This window comes from Notothenia coriiceps, unplaced genomic scaffold, assembly GCF_000735185.1.
Source record: "Notothenia coriiceps isolate Sejong01 unplaced genomic scaffold, NC01 NC01_scaffold00015250, whole genome shotgun sequence".
Lineage (NCBI taxonomy): Eukaryota > Metazoa > Chordata > Actinopteri > Perciformes > Nototheniidae > Notothenia > Notothenia coriiceps.
In genome coordinates, this window is record NW_011347951.1 from 459 (window position 1) to 17131 (window position 16673).

General features: G+C 40.0%; 1 protein-coding gene across 1 annotated transcript; it reads left to right on the forward strand.

The window, feature by feature from the left end:
* Window positions 1-479: 479 nt before the first annotated feature.
* LOC104948837 (plexin A3-like) lies at window positions 480-4562 on the forward strand (the record flags this gene model as incomplete). Its single annotated transcript, XM_010775059.1, has 3 exons — window positions 480-692; window positions 1473-1623; window positions 2026-4562. Coding segments are annotated over 3 exons (460 nt in total), but the record flags the coding sequence as incomplete, so codon positions are not given.
* Window positions 4563-16673: the final 12111 nt, after the last annotated feature.

The following is a 16673-nucleotide window of genomic DNA, read 5'->3' on the forward strand; positions in this document are numbered from 1 at the left end:
TTGTTAATAATCACTGTTTCCCGGCTTGAGCTTCAATCTCAGGATCCATGTATCTGTGATCCTCTCCAGAATGGAAGTAGTCATCACATACAGAGCATCAACTAGTTCCTGAACAGTGTCCTTCACATGCTGATATCCAAGAGAGGGAGTTACACAGTCACAAGATGGAGGAATAGAAAGCAGTATTCAATGTTTACTTCAGATTAGCTCCACGTCAGAAATGATCATGCTTGTCATGTCTCTCTCCATAGAGGCTGAATCATCATGTTAATCACATAGCTATCATATGCCTCAAACAGTCCTGATGCTCTTCTAGGTAATCACACATCCTGTCATGTTCACAGCTACAGTTGGGATACCTTTGTTACCATGTTACTCTCAGATTGGAAGATTACATTCAGTATTTTCCCAACAGTTTTCCTACAAGATGTTGACAAAAGCACCAAAAGATTTAAACAATGTTATCTTTGTCTCTGTAGCCTTCCTCTCAGGTTCTGGGTGAACGTGATAAAGAACCCTCAGTTTGTGTTCGACATCCATAAGAGCAGCATCACGGACGCCTGTCTGTCGGTCGTCGCCCAGACCTTCATGGACTCCTGCTCGACGTCCGAACACCGGCTCGGAAAAGACTCTCCATCCAACAAGCTGCTTTACGCTAAAGACATCCCCAACTACAAGAGCTGGGTGGAGAGGTAGCGAGCAATGAGATAATTAACTGTAATACACAATGTAATAATAGCATGGAGAGGTAGCTAATGGTAAACAGCAAAACAATTGTAATACACACATAACAACTGGATGCAAAGGTAGCTTTCATGCTAACTAGTTGCTCCACAGGAAATGAATGCAGAGGTACCTAGCATGATAACCAGTTAATATTCTGTAATATACAATGTAATAAAGGCATGGATAGGTAGCTAATATGCTAACCAGTTAAGAATTCTACAAATGTTCGGTGGAAAGAAAGCTGACAAACGTAAACAGCTAAAATAATTGTAATGCACACATAAGAACTGGATACAAAGGAAGCTTTATGCTAACTAGTTAATAACTCCAGAAGAATTGAATGCAGAGGCAGCTAGCATGCTAACCAAACAACAGGAGCCAGATGGATACTTAGCTTACGTGCTAATTACCTAAACTACAACAACAGCAAGAGATCTAACCGTCATCAAGCTGTTACATAAACACAAACAATAAACAAGTACAAAACTGAGTGCAATCTCAGCTAACATGCTAAATAAGGAGCTACATGAAGAGGTAGCTGACCTGCTAACTAGTTGATGAAAATACGTTTTAGACACATAAATGAAATTAATCATATTAATTAGTGTTGACTTATAATGCAATTGCAAATTTGCTAATTTCTCTTGGGTAATTCTCTGGGAAGATAAACAAAAGAAACGCGTTAGCTTGTTGACATAATTAGAAACAAGTTTAAAGTTATTGACCTCCATGTGTGTGTCCTGCAGGTACTACAGGGATATTGCGAAGATGCCCAGCATCAGTGATCAGGACATGGACGCCTACCTGGTGGAGCAGTCCCGTCTGCACGGCACCGAGTTCAACACACTGAGCGCACTCAGTGAGCTCTACTTCTACATCAACAAGTACAAGGAAGAGGTGAGAGGGGGGGCTTTTACTTCTTTCTTTATGTCATTAACAATGTTAGGCATCAGCGTCATGAGTACATGTTAGATGGTAATGCTGCATTTAAACTGAATCAGACGACATGGCTCGACTCGTTTTTTGGTTTTTATTTGCAAATGTTCTGAATAGTACCTGGTACGTTTCTTGGTAACACCCTGGTCGAATTACAAAGTGATTTGATACTAGATTGTGGAGTTAAAACACTTCAGACCAACTTAAATGGTCTAGAATCTTGAAGAAATCTTAGCGTCAATAGTGTTTTTTTATTCAAAAGAACCAGATTGAATCAGTGATGTTAGAGACATATTTAGTGAAGTCCTTATAATAATTGTAGATCCTTGTTTAATCTGCTTTGTCTTTTCTCTGTCTCTGCAGATCCTGACAGCGTTGGATCGGGACGGGTACTGTCGCAAACACAAACTGAGGCACAAACTGGAGCAAGCCATCAACCTGATGTCTGGGAGCAGCTGAGAGGAGAGAATGGACTGAAGGACTGATGGAAGGATTGGGGGGTGGGGAAGAAGAATGGAGGAGGGGGAAGTGAAGACATTTTGTTTTTCTGAACTGTCTAAACAGTCAGCTGAACTGCTCAGTGTCGGACCGAACTGACGGCCACAGCTTCGGCCCTTGAGCAATCAATCCATCAGCAATTTATTTCTCGATTGATTGATTGATTGATTTGAAGACTGATTACCTGGATGGCTGGGACCCCAACTATCTCCGTTCGGTGGGTTTTGGGGTTGAAAAATCAGTGTCCAAACCGATTTGGATACATTTACAACGTGACTTCAACGTGGAATGGAGTCATTTTGGGTCAAAAACGATGCAAGATGCACCTGTCGGTTTGGATTTTCAATTTAAATTAACTGCAGGTTGTAAGCAGGGATCAAAGCAAAAGGGGCCTGGCTGTGGAAAGACATGGAAACTAAGCTAAAGACTAAGTTAGGTTTCACCAAACAACGGATGTGACATGAGGACTTATCGACCTGACATCAGGATTCCCAGCCTGGTTGGGAAAATTCTAGATGCTAAGTTGAAAAGCAATAGGTCTAGTCAAGTTTCTGGACTTCACCTTCAAAGCTTGTTCTGGTCCAAAGGATCAGGAAACTAGGCTGATGGTCAAGGGGTCATGGTAAAATCGCAAAAGCCTCATCGTAGTCCAGACGAATCCGGGCTAAATGTCAAAAGGTCAAGTCAAGGCTCACCGCAGAAGTCCGAAGCCTCGTTACTGATGTCGTGAATCCTTAGCCTTGAATGGTAGGAATCTGATCAACCGTCAAGGAAGGAATCGTCAAAGTCAAACTTGTTGTTTCGAGCTTTAACGAAGGGGAAGGAAGCAAATAAACTGATGTCCCTATAACTGATAACTTGAGTTTACCTTGGAAAAACTGCGTAGTCTCCAAAGATGTGAATTCACGGTGCAAAATAACAGGAATTCATCTTTGGAGATAAGGAACCAAGGAGCCGGGACACTTTGACTTGACCTTGGACTGTTCGGCCAAGCCTCGTCAGGATCTAGGAGTTTCGAAGTTGCTGTATAACCACCCAATGTTTTCTCTGGACAATCACTCTTTACCACAGCACACTGAGCCCAATGCCTACCGACCGCCAGTACCTGTGTCCATAATCCCGTCCCTTTCCTTTTCCTTTCCTTCATCCTCAACTCTTAGTACTTTACCCTTTCTTCGTTTTGTCTTCTTCTCTATCTTCCCTTCTCCCTCCATTCTGACTAGTTCCCTCTATCACCCCACTTTTTAATTTCTCTTCCCCCTTCCAACCCCTCTCCGTCATTGGTCAGTGATGCTGGCCTCTGGTCATCCTATTGGCCACGAAGACTCTTTAGTAATGTACTGCCCGACCAATCAAGACTGTGGAATTCGCCAGAATCATGAAAAGTGAATATATAAGAAATTAATCCAGAATTACGTTTTGAATACATTCCAGCACAGGCACACAGGCAAGGTCTGTAAATAAGCAGGTTGACTCGCTAATTCTTCGCTAAAACAGAAGAACTTCTGACTGACCGACATTTTTTCAGGACCAGAACAACCTGGATATTTGGGTTCTGGATTCAGCACCAGTCGGTACACTTTGACGCTGGTTGGTGCAGAACGCTTTATTGTCGGACCTTGCACATACACCCACATACAGCCATGCTTTACAGCGCCATGCTAACCGTGCCCAGGGGGAAATACTGTGCAGAGCTACAAGCCCAGTGCCATGTAAAGACCGGACCGGATCACGTCAGAACTGGACCGGACTTGGACCAAACCCGGATCAAAAACAACCTGGAGTTTTAACCCGGACCGTAACTCAAGAACTTTGAAGACTTGTGGCCATAATTGTAAACAAAAACAAAAAAAGAAAGATGATAATAATAATAATAATGATGATAAAGTATAAAAGTTAAAAAAGAATACAAAAAGAAAGGAAAAAAAAGAAATATTGAAATGTTAACATGTAATAAGAACTTTGTGGATTTGACAGTATGGATTTTAAGGAGCTGAACTTGTATAAAGCTGAACATTATGCTACATCAGAGTCTGGAGGAAGAGAGACAGCCAGGAGACAGAACAATGGATCAAACTAAGTCCATCTTTATGCCTTCAAACCGGACTGAACAGAATCAAACTGGATTGTTACCGGACTGAACTTGAAGGAACTGAATATCTGCTCTGAATGTCAACGTTGGAAGAACAACTTGGACACTTTCTTTTACCAAATGGGATGTTTGTTTGAACCGAACAGAGCAGTGTTGGATGGAGGGTTAGTTTGGAGGTTTTGGTGGGGTTTGACGTTGCATGTGTCGCCTATAACGAAGTCTTTGTTTTGATGATTTCTTGTACATCCTAGAGCAGGGGTGTCAAACTCAAGGCCCGGGGGCCAAATCCGGCCCGAGACTTCATTTAATGTGGCCCGCATGCAAAGAATATAATACGTTTATTATATGGTTACATTGCCACTTTACAGGAGCACGTTGCCCATAAAGTGGCCTACATGTCCCACAATGCATCTTGTTTTGTGACATGCTCACTGAAGAGACTTGCAATTATTTGCCCTAGACTTCTGCTTTCAGACGTAGTTAATTATTAAGTTATTACCCTATCCGATAATAATCCAATGCACAGGAAATTATGTATTATATAATACATTATTTTATATATATTATATATTTATATAGTCCTAAAGTCACAACCGGCCCTTTGAGTGCAACCATAATTCTGATGTGGCCCGCGAATACATTCAGTTTGACACCCCTGTCCTAGAGGCTAATGAGGGCGCTTTCACACTGTCTGCCAATCCTACAAATGTTTACCTTAAAACTTGCAAATGTTTTCTGCAGATGAGGGAATTGTACCTCAGTCCAACCATCTTGATGCTCGTCATACGGAGGTTGGATTATACGTAACGCAAAAAACTGACTACAGTGTGAAACGCTCTTATTCTCTGACTGAAGGATGGTTGGATTGTTGGATAGAGGACTTTCAAACCTGGCAACGCTGCACCCCCCTTCAACCTTGTGTTTCTGTGGTAGAACATTTTCGCTTCACACAACTTATATTTATTGTTCAGGGTTTTATTTTGGGGTCAACATTTGTCAAAAGTAAAGTTTAACAATGATAATTTACCTTTTTGAGAAAAAAACTAGTTTCTGCTCGACAGGGCAGTTTGAGTCGCCCAAAAGGTTTCTTTAAATACATTTTATTCACGTAACATTATGCAGCATAGGATTCAAATGTCAAGGCAATATGTCATGTGCAACGAGGCGGGCTACCAGTACATTTCTTGAAATGATAAAGCCTTCTCTTTGATTTCATTTCAGAATAATCCAAACGTTTATTTCAAAAATGAGAATCTGTGGGAAGTGCAAACACAAATCATTGAATAATTGACCGATCTTTGTGCATGGTTTGCCAATCCATGAATATTTCCACATGAATTACTTAATGTTTCTCACCACATGACCTCCTCTGAAGAAATGTGAACCATCTCTAGTGAAGGCGTTAAAAGCACCATCAGACTCGTTGGTTGATGTGTGAAAATGTTCCACCACAGCGTCTGTCTTTTGGCTCTCTGCGACGCCATAAAGCTACAAAGCACCTTTGATTTTCATTTTTCTTGCTGTTGTTTCACTGTCGTTTGAACATTTTGGGGCCAAAACGACCCGAATGAAGAAGAAGAGAAGGATTATGGAGGAAGGGTCCTGAAAAATAAGACTGCCTTTGAAGATGATTAATTATAGAACAGGGAGGGAAGCCACTACCATACCAATACCACTGTGTGTGTGTGTGTGTGTGTGTGTGTGTGTGTGTGTGTGTGTGTGTGTGTGTGTGTGTGTGTGTGTGTGTGTGTGTGTGTGTGTGTGTGTGTGTGTGTGTGATCCTGCTGCAGTGGAAACTCAACCGTTAAATCACTGATGGTATCGGCAACTCAATTAAAAATAGTTTTCTTTACAGTCGCACCGTTTCAATCGGACGATCGGTATCTTCAAAGCTTTCCAAATCTCAGATGGGATCTTCGCTGTCCTTTTTAAAAAATGGTTTTAAATAAAAAAATCTCAGATCGCCCTTTAAACCCAAAGTCGCCAAACACGTTTTGGATTATGTTCTCGGCGCCATTTTGATAAAAATATTACCTTTTTTTTCTCTGTATAGGATGAGATGTGAGTTTAGGGGAGTCAGCATGCAGGACGAGAAACGAGAGAAAATCCCAAGAGGAAAACGTAAAGAAAAGGGAGGATGCATAGGAAACGCCTGCTGCATGCTGAGAAGTGAGGAAGAGGAGCGTGGAAAATAAATAATTACTATTTCAATGCAGAGAGGAGAGGAAGAAGAAGAAGGGCCGAAAGGTGAAGCAGAGGAACTAAAACAGATCAATTGCAGAGAGGAGAAATAAATATTGGAGTATAACACGGGAGGATCAGGATGAAAAGAGGAGGTCAGGTTCTCTTTTGGCATGCTAAAGTGAGAGGAAGGAGGACGAGGAGATGCAGTGTGAATACTGAGAGCAGGAGAGAGGGAGAATACTGATCAGGGGGGAGAAAGACTGAGGCAACGTCATCCATCAAAACCGGCCGAGAAAGGAAAAGGTCTCGGAAAGGAGGGAGGAGAGAAAGGGAGGAAGGAGAAACGGGGAGAGATCTGCAGAAAGAAGTCTACAGCAAACGTCTCAGTCTGATCAACTCAGAATATCCTTTAAAGAATGTCTTTCTAATGACTTCAAAACATATCAGACAGGTTTAAAGAAGCAAAACGGTGGTGCAGGATTCACTTCTTAAACAGAAGCGGTGGCCAGAAGTTATGTTCAGAAAGCTGCTGCTATTGATCCACATTTTCAAACCCTAATGTGTTTTTGCTACCACCAAAATGTAGAGAGAACTGCCAACTTATAAGAGCATAAACATTAGACTTTTTATCATTGATATCATTCGGTAAAGAAAAGGCATCATCGAAAATCAACATCCACTTTTTGATCAGATACTTCCTGGTTGAAATATGTTCACAGTTGTATTAAGATTTCTTGCAGCGAATTGAATTAAAACAACATTTAGGATTGTTTTGTTTGTAACCTTTTCTCAAATGAAGGTGTCTTCAAAAGTACTCAGGTCATATCCGCATTAGTAGCTTAATCTTTTCCACTATACACAGCTCCAATCCATATTTCTCTTACAGTATATCTGTAAATCAGTGGCCGTTTAAACTGTTTCTCTGTAACAAATGTTGTGAAATCTGAGAAACTGAAATGTTTTCGGTTCGCTCTGATCTCCATCCTGATACCAGAGAAAGGAAACCTCCGTAATACACTTTAAATTCGTCCGGAACAAATCGATGTTTGGATGCTTTTCCACTGTGTGTGTGTGTGTGTGTGTGTGTGTGTGTGTGTGTGTGTGTGTGTGTGTGTGTGTGTGTGTGTGTGTGTGTGTGTGTGTGTGTGTGTGTGTGTGTGTGTGTGTGGTCTCTATACACATACACACATTTAAAAATCATATCCATCCTTTGAACACACACACACACAGTTGGGAGGAGGTAACTGAGACTGAAGGCCGGATGGAGGGCTGGGGGTAATTCCTGGAAGAGCAAAAAAAAAAATTGGATTGATACCTCGTTTTAGACGCAGTGTCCATCCATCTGTCCACACACACACACACACACACGGCTCAGAGTTTTTAACGTTCTCCAGCGATGAGATATTTATTGATTATTTTCTTTTAATTTATTTTTTACGATGAGTTATATTTATTGTGGGAGGATGTTTATTAGCTTGTACAGCGTTAAAGAGAGAGAAGAGCTCGATGTCATACTTTTACTGCATAAACACACACACATTTGAACACACTTCATGTTATAATACGTCCGTGTGCAGGCTGGGAAATGACCACCAACTCTGTAACACTATCCTGTTGTTCAGAAGTGTCGACTAGTTTTGGTTTTCACCCTAAATTGTAAACACAAATCCTAATTTAGGTCTTTCTATGTGAGTTACATTGATAGTGATAAGAAGAGTGATACGAAAACTTTGTGTGTTCACTTTTTTGCGTCTGTTCTGGCTCTGGAAAACATTTGAATAGAAACCAGATTCAAAAACAATCCGAAGTAGAGCTTTAATCTGGTCGTTTCCCATCCTTTCCATTTTCAAATCCATCCCTTTTTCCAATCATTTAGGAGTCAAATCAGTTTGATTAATGAAAATCATCCATCGGAGGATTTGTTTAAATCTTACGACGACTCTGACTTCCAATCCAGACGATGTTTCAGGAGTTAATAAGCAGAGAGGGGAGCGGGAAATATGGTTCTCCCATCGAAAATCAATCGAGCTAAACTCATCTCCCATTGGTTTCAAAAAAGCTTTTTTCTAATCTCCCTTTGGAAATACATTTAAGTTGATGTAGGTGACACATTTTTATTTGAACAGAAAACCCAAATTACTCTCTTAATTGATACATTTTGAATTTTAGGAATCTCCAATTAAACCAATGGTGCCATTGACTTTAAGTGGGCTCCCATTGGATAAGATCGATGCTATGAAGTGGATTTTAAGGATTTTCCCATTTCAAACCAATGGTATCTCCATAAATGTCCCTTCATCAACAAATTAAGAATAGTGCAACTCGCTTTTATAATCAATGGGGGCTTCTTCCTAATGGAACAAAAACAACCTCCCATTGACTTCCATTGAGCAGTTTGTAAACAACATCTTATATCCATTAAAAATACCTCTCATTGGAAAATAAGTTGAACATTTATGTGATCCTAGCTATAAAATAATTTCCTCACATTGGGATGGTTTTAACCTTTAAGTAATCCTTCATTTTAAATAATTGGTATTTGCATTTACGGGAGTCTTGTACAACCACCATGTATCTGAAGGTCACAGTTTTATCCCTCTGGAAATCAAAGACTCCTTGATTTCATGGGAAATCAGGATCATTTAATTGTACACCAATGGGAGATTAAACTCAATGCTTTGTGGATTAGTGGTCAGAACATGTTTAGTCAGACGGAGCTTCAGTTATTACATTTAGACTAAGATGACTACCCGTTAAAAAATCAATCTGATCTTCCATTGGAAATCTATGGGAGTTGACTGAGTCCGCCCCCTTCATTAAGCCCCTCCCAGCTCTGCAGACTCCTGACACACGATTGGTTGACTGACAGACGAGTCGAGCCGACAGCCCATCACAGCGGGCGTCATTGTATCATAGCAACAGCAAAATCACTGGACTCCCCACGGAGCTGAAACGGGGAGTCGGATGATTTTATTGTACCATAATATAATTATTATTACTGTCATTATGATTATTATTCTCAGCCGGTGCTTCTCTGCTGCAGCAGGATCCGGATCCTCTACGTTCAAATTAACTTTGTCCGTAAAGCACTTTTCTGAACAAAGTACCGGGTTTTAAATGTCGCCAAACTCCCACGTCTACGTTACGTTTTTAGTTTTGGGTTAGCTAGCCGAGAAGCACCGCTCACACTGGATCTTGTGTCTTAGTTCAGGAAGGGATTGTTCATTTAGGCGGCGCGGCAGGAACGTTTATCGTCAAATCGTGAATGTTCATGTATTATAAAAAAACATCTCGACTTCATGACGTCACGATCCGCTTCCCGTCGCGCCGCCGTTTCATTCATGCTGCCTGGAAGAAAGCTGAAAAACGCAGAAACACACATCGCCTTGATGCAGCGCTTTCCAGGATGTAGTCAGGGCCCATTTTTGATACCATTTGCCATTGCCTTGTTTTTTATTTTTTTATTTTTGCTGAGTTAAAAATGTAATGATGATGAGGATGAATCTTCTTCATGTAATAGCCTGTGTCAGTTTTTATACCATTGCCATTGCCTTCTGCTGAGTTTGTATATTTGTGTGATTTCACTAAAGTGTAATGGAAAAGTTGGACTTGTGTTTTATTGTGTTTTTACTCGTTGGTTGATTTCCGGTAATTAGGAATAAAATCAGAAACAGATGTATTACCAGTTAACACGTACGAGGAATTTGACTTGATGGGATGGTGCATACATAAAAAATAACATTACAAAATATAGTAAAATATAGCTGAGTAGGAATAAACCCTTTAAGTATAACATGTACAAGTATTCAAAACAAAGTCAGAATGCATCAATAAGTGACACAAACGTCGTTCAGAATATCATCCAAAGGCAGTTATATCCTGTATTTCAGCAGCGTGACTCCCAATCAGCTGATTTTCTGCTTGTTTGTAAGGTGACTTTAAGTTCGGTCCCCCGCCGCAAAGCCATCAGCCATCAAGTGCTGGCAAGGGTACACACTAATTAATGGAGAACAATGATCCAGGCTTTGCAGGGCTTATCAGCGGGCGCAACAAAGGAACTGTTATCACAGGTTTTCATTATCAGGAAACACACTTGATTAAAATACACCAGAGAGAGAAGGACCAGACAGACAGGAGGTGAGACAGAGCTCATGTGTTCAGCTTCTTAAAGATTAGCTTTGAGAAACAAACACACACTTTACTATGTGAGTGTCTTTCAGCTGCTGAGGTTCAGTTTATAAGATGAATGAAATGATGCAGTCTCTATATTTTAAACTTTAGTCCAGTGTATGAAATACACCATCACTGCCCTCTTCTGTTGGGAAACCACAATAATGAGATTTAGCAAGCAGCCAGTAATAAACAATCATATATGTTTTTGTAGGCTATTGCACAATCGGGAACAAATTGGTTGCAGCGACCAGTCAATTACAAGGTACTTTATCATCTATTTTACACTAAATGGGACAATAATTTAATAAATGATCATCATATTGTATTGAAGAGGACTTGACACTAAAGATTGAGACCATAAACCAATCATATAAATGTTAACTGAGCTAATAAATCGAGTGAGAAGTAGGGTCATTTTCTCATAGACTTTTACACAGTCTGACATCTTTTTGCTCCCACTGCCCCCTGCTGCATGTTAGAGAGAATGCAGGTTAAAGCGGCCCTGTTCTGCTCATTGCCTCTACTGTAACATGTTTCCATTCTTTATATATCTATATAACACACTACAGTAAAGGGAAAACCCCCAAAAGCATAATAGGGCCTCTTTAAATCCCAAAATGTCAATATAAATGTGCTTCAGTTACCATCAACACTATAAGAGACACAAATACATTCACTGCATAAAGACGGGACCCACTTCGCCAAATGTCTGAATTTACCAAAATAAAACACAAGTATGGAGGCAGTATTTGCTTGGCAGTGCACTGAGAAAAGCTCTCCAACCTGCGGGTCCTTTGAGAAATACACTGTTTCTTTTAACTTTCTTGTGCAAGCTTGGCAAACCCTTTCATTAATTTGCCCCTGAGACTCTTTTTCTGAAGTGATATCTGACCTAAAGTCTGTAGAGTTTCTCGTTAAATTATCTTATGTTCTTACCTGTACCAGTACTTGAGTCCTTCCTAGCATTCGGTGCCATTTCAGCTATAGGTTAATCCAAAATAAAAAACATAATTTCCCATGTTTTTTTTTATTTAATCTGAATGATGGCTTGTTAAAGTATAAGAAAAATATGTTGGTCAAGCTCAGGATATTATGTTTAAAACAAAAAAAAGTTACTGTGTGTCCTGACTCCTGTTACTGTGAAAATTAGTAACAGGGTGGACATTTTATGATAAACTTGGCTATTGCTACATGTGTGATGATAATCAAGCGAGCACTTGGTGACAGAGAAAGATATTTGATAGGCCATATTTTCATCAGTTTCCACAAAAAATGAGCAACCCAGTCTCACGGCATTTCGTGTTATAGTCACGAAATTAATTTAATCTATTGATTCGTGTTCACCAACACGATTTTCGCTTTTGTGTTTCTATTGGTATATGTTTCGTGCCTGCACCACGTCTTTTTGTCCGGTCGGGTCTTGGAAGACCAGAAGCTGTGTGCTTCATAAAAAGATTTTCTTACTCAATATCTTACCCTAAGCCTAACCCAGGGGCGGACTGGCCATCGGGACGTTCGGGACGAATACCGATTGGCCGTTACTGAAGTGGGCCGGTCGGACGATGTGGGCCGGTCGGATAAGTCACTAGCCCCCCCCCCTCCCCAACCTCAACACCAAACATACTACAAATAGAAATACATTGCTTCTAAAATCGTTCTGTGTCAGAATACTGAAATCTGTATATTTTTGTATCTGTTTTTCCTTCTAATTTGTCATTATTTACATTGCTTTTAAAATCGTTCTGTGTGACACGAAAAGAATGGCAATAGATGAATTTTGTGACTATAACACGAAATGCCGTGAAACTGGGTTGAAATGAGCATAAAGGGGATGGAAATGTTGTGCTTTACCGCAACAGATCAGTTCTTTAGAAAAACTTTAAAAAACGTTAAAGGAAGAGTGCATACTTGCCTATGGTACTTACTCTGCTTCTTGAAGATGATTTTCCCGCTGCAAATGTATCCTTCTTGAGTCATACAAATAGTAGAATAGTAAAGGGGCGTGTCCAGAGGGATTCAAATCAGAGTAACAGGGGGGACGTTCAAAGAGGGGACACACTCTTTTTTTTTTACTTTAAAGGGGACCTATCATGCAAAATGCACTTTTGTACGTCTTTTATAAATCAATATGTATCCCCGGTGTGTCAGGGAACTCACCAAGTGTCAGAAAACACAACCGTCTCTCTTTTCCTCCATACCCAAATCTTTAAAAACGGGGCAGCAACAGATCTGATACAGACTGATACAGATTTGAAAATAGTGTGACGTCAGGGACGAGGAGCTCCGCCTATATGGCCAACTCTCCACCAATCAGGGGAATGAGAGGTTGCCGGGCATGGTAACAGCATGATAACATGACGCTCGTAACTCGGCCCCCTCCTTTGCAGGGGGGCGTGGTCAGCTGCAGCGCATGCAAAGACAGGGTGGAGGAGAGGAAAATAGAGCAAAATGAGGCATGGCTAAAATGCATGATCTGTTTGGTATTTTGAAAAAAATAAACGTATAAATATACCTTATATAGGTATGGCCCTACAATATATTATTCAAATATAGCATGATAGGTCTCCTTTAAACAATAAAAATGAATTAACAACAACAATTACAGCAATTTGGCCTACTTGTGCTAAAATCTGAGTAATTATTTAGATTTTTGAATATCCTGGGTAAATAACATTGTTGTTTTATAGTAGAGGGGAATGCACATGTAAAACCGAGATTTTAAAGTAAGCATTGGAACTTTTAAATGCAAATATATGATGTAATGTGTTGGGGACCTAAATGGCACTTAATGCTAGGAATGACCCACCTGTCAATCACAGAGGAATCACAACCAATCAGCGCAGTGTTTGGCAGGAAGTGGGCGGGACTAAGCGCTGGTTTGTCTCTGAGCTCGTTAAGATGACGAGCTGCAGCAGAGAGACAAACGAGCTTCGTTTAAGATTAAAGCTCTAAATTTGATTACAGCTCAGTGCGTGTGTGAGGGTGTGTGTGTGTGTGTAAAGCCCTGACTCAGACTATGCTGCCAGTTAACCAGCTGCCCACTCAGCATCTACAGGTGTGTCACACACACACACACACACACACACACAGAGCCACTCTCCCAAATTAACCGTTAATCATAAACGGTAAAAAAACGATGAGTCATGAGTTTCCTCATCTCTGCTCGAAGCCTTACATTGACACACACACACACACACACACGCGCACGCACACAGTCAGCGTGTTTTTATTCTGCTGATGTTTGTTTGAGTCAAGAGACATTTAGATCAAAAATATTTTCTCTGACACATCATGAAATTAAATGGACTTTTTAGTAATTAAGAATCACTGCAGACCAACACCCTTCAAATGTATTTATTTAAATATATCTCAACTTTCTACAAACATGCAGCCCAAAAGTGCTTCTCAAAAAACAACAATAAATAATTTATTTATAAAAAAATGCACCTAACATTTTTAAACAAATCAACACTGTGAATAAAAAATATGAAATGGTCCTGGTCTGTTGGTTCTCTCTGGCAGATTTTTCTTCAAGGGGTCTCTGACAAAACCGTCAGCCAGTTACAATGTCATTTGATAAAAGCATTCTTATTCTAATCATACATTTATTTAGCAGTTATTGAGTTGTCCTGAGAACTTAGATATGAATTGGTGATGACTGTTTCACTAGTTGTTGTGCACGTACAAATACAAAATAAAAGGCTTGAATTAAGCCTTTCTATAATCCTTGTTACATTAAACCATTTTTACTCCAAGATATTATTCTTGGGTGTGATTTGGCCTCCTTAACAATGAATAGATAGTATGATAGTCTTCACATAACTTTGTTGCCCTGTATGTATGTCACTGCTTCTACTGCTTTTTACAATTATCCTCCATTTCCAGAATTTAAACTGAAGCCCATTTTAGTTTCTGTGTTGAAGAACGGAAGTTAGCTTTTTGTAGGTAATCCAGGGAAAACAGATGAAAAGTAGTATTTTTGGCTAATTCTGGCATTTTCTACCATGTTTATTTATAAATGTGCACTGTCCCTTCTCTCAAATAAACCTTTCAACAGTTGGCGCGGTCTAAACGCCTGAACACACTGAGTAAAGAGAGTCCAGTCATCCAGGGATTAGACTGTACCGAACTCTATCTCCCTCTGCGCTTCACTTAATGAGGCTCTCAGTGTTTGTTAGGGAGATGAAAATACCCACAATCCCTCAGGAGCAAATTAACCATCCCTCCCCAGAGATTAGACCGAGTACAGAACTGCGGGACGCTTATCGCTTCAAAACATGTCAGTATTAATTATTATTATCACCATTTAATGACTTCTAAATTCTTATTTACATTTTTAGATTATCCTTTATGTGATACAGAAACTGGTGCATCCCCGTGGATCAGACTATCCTCTGAGCTTCTAATGACACGCACCCTCCAGAGATTAGACTGGACCCAGATTTGTTGTTCATTAATGAAGATATTTAGGTCAATACAAACCATCCAGTCCCAAAACACTCTAGAGCCTTTAGCTTTGAGCCTGTTTCCAAGTGATAGACATGTCCCACTGGATTGGTCTATTCTCAGTTGGTGTCTGAGAACTGGCAACAGTAGGCAGGGAGTGATGGATCAAAAATAGTGTCTGCTGTCCAGGGACTAAACCAGATCAAAAGTCATACTTATCCCTGTGGAACTTTTAAGCCACAAGTAACTAAAGTTTAGGGACAGACTAATCCCTGGAGAGTTGTTAGATCACTTCAACACACAATGAAGCCATTTTAAGTGATTTAAATATTCTAATATTGAATTTAAATTCTTAACCTGGATATAATATTTGATTACCAGGATTTATATAGGATTAAAATACACAAAATTACAAAATAATATACAAGTTAAAACTCCAATATAGTCAAATCCAGCAGTAAGAAAGAGCCTAAATCCTAAATAATTCTAATATATATAGATATTTCTAGAGTATTAAAGCTTGAAACACATTCACTCTCTTTAAAGAGGCCTGAACTTGAGCAGAAAGGCCCCTTTAATACACCAATACAGTTAATACATTAACCTTAGACATTTTAACTCCTCTCTCCTTCCTTTCTCTCTTTTTAATTGTCATATTCCTCTAATTCTATCGATTGGCCCATTATTAATGTCATCTGTATGAACGGGAGCATAGGAAACAGAGTGTCTCATGTTATTTCAGTCACGCACACACACACACACACACACACACACACACACACACACACACACACACCTCCTTCCTATCAGTAGACCTCCAGCCAATTAGCTAATGGCTCGTTAAGGACGGCGTCCATTAGAGCTTCTAATCAATCAATTAAGCAGAACAGACGAGGAGTAAATTGATCCGCTTCAGTTCTGCTATTGATCACATGGTGCGGTCACCACGGCAACCACATGGGACAGAAATGACGACGAGGCTGAGTCAGCGTGTCTGTGTGTGTGTGTGTGTTTTATGGTAACATTCAGTGTGTGTATTACTCACGTAATATGGTGGCAGCCTGGAAAATGAAAGCATATACATATGATGAGCAAATGAAATGTATTTTCAAATGTTCTCTCTTCAGCAGACATTTTCCTCTAAACATTTTTAAAGAGAACCCATTATGATCATGTCCAGGTTCATATTTGTAGTTTGACCTCTACTGGGACATGTCTCCATGCTTTAATGTTCAAAAAGCTCTTTATTTTTCTCATACTGCCTGTACTGCAGCACCTCTTTTCACCCTCTGTCTGAAACCAGAGCCCAGTCTGCTCTGATTGGTTAGCTGGCCAGCTCTGCTGTGATTGGTCAACAGTTTAGAGATGTCCCGCCCCTTAGCCTATCATGTACAATGTGTTGGAGCAGTGTTATATACTGTAGTGATGTCACTATGTTCCGGAAGTAAAATAACCTACCTTCATTTTAATATCATAATGTGACAATCAGTGTGTTCATTGGTTCTGTGTTTATTATCTAGCACACACCTTCATACACATTGCTGTTGACGTTTTGGATACAAATGTATACATTTCTTATAGCCCTACCTGAGTCCCCGGTCAAACAGCGGTCCTCACA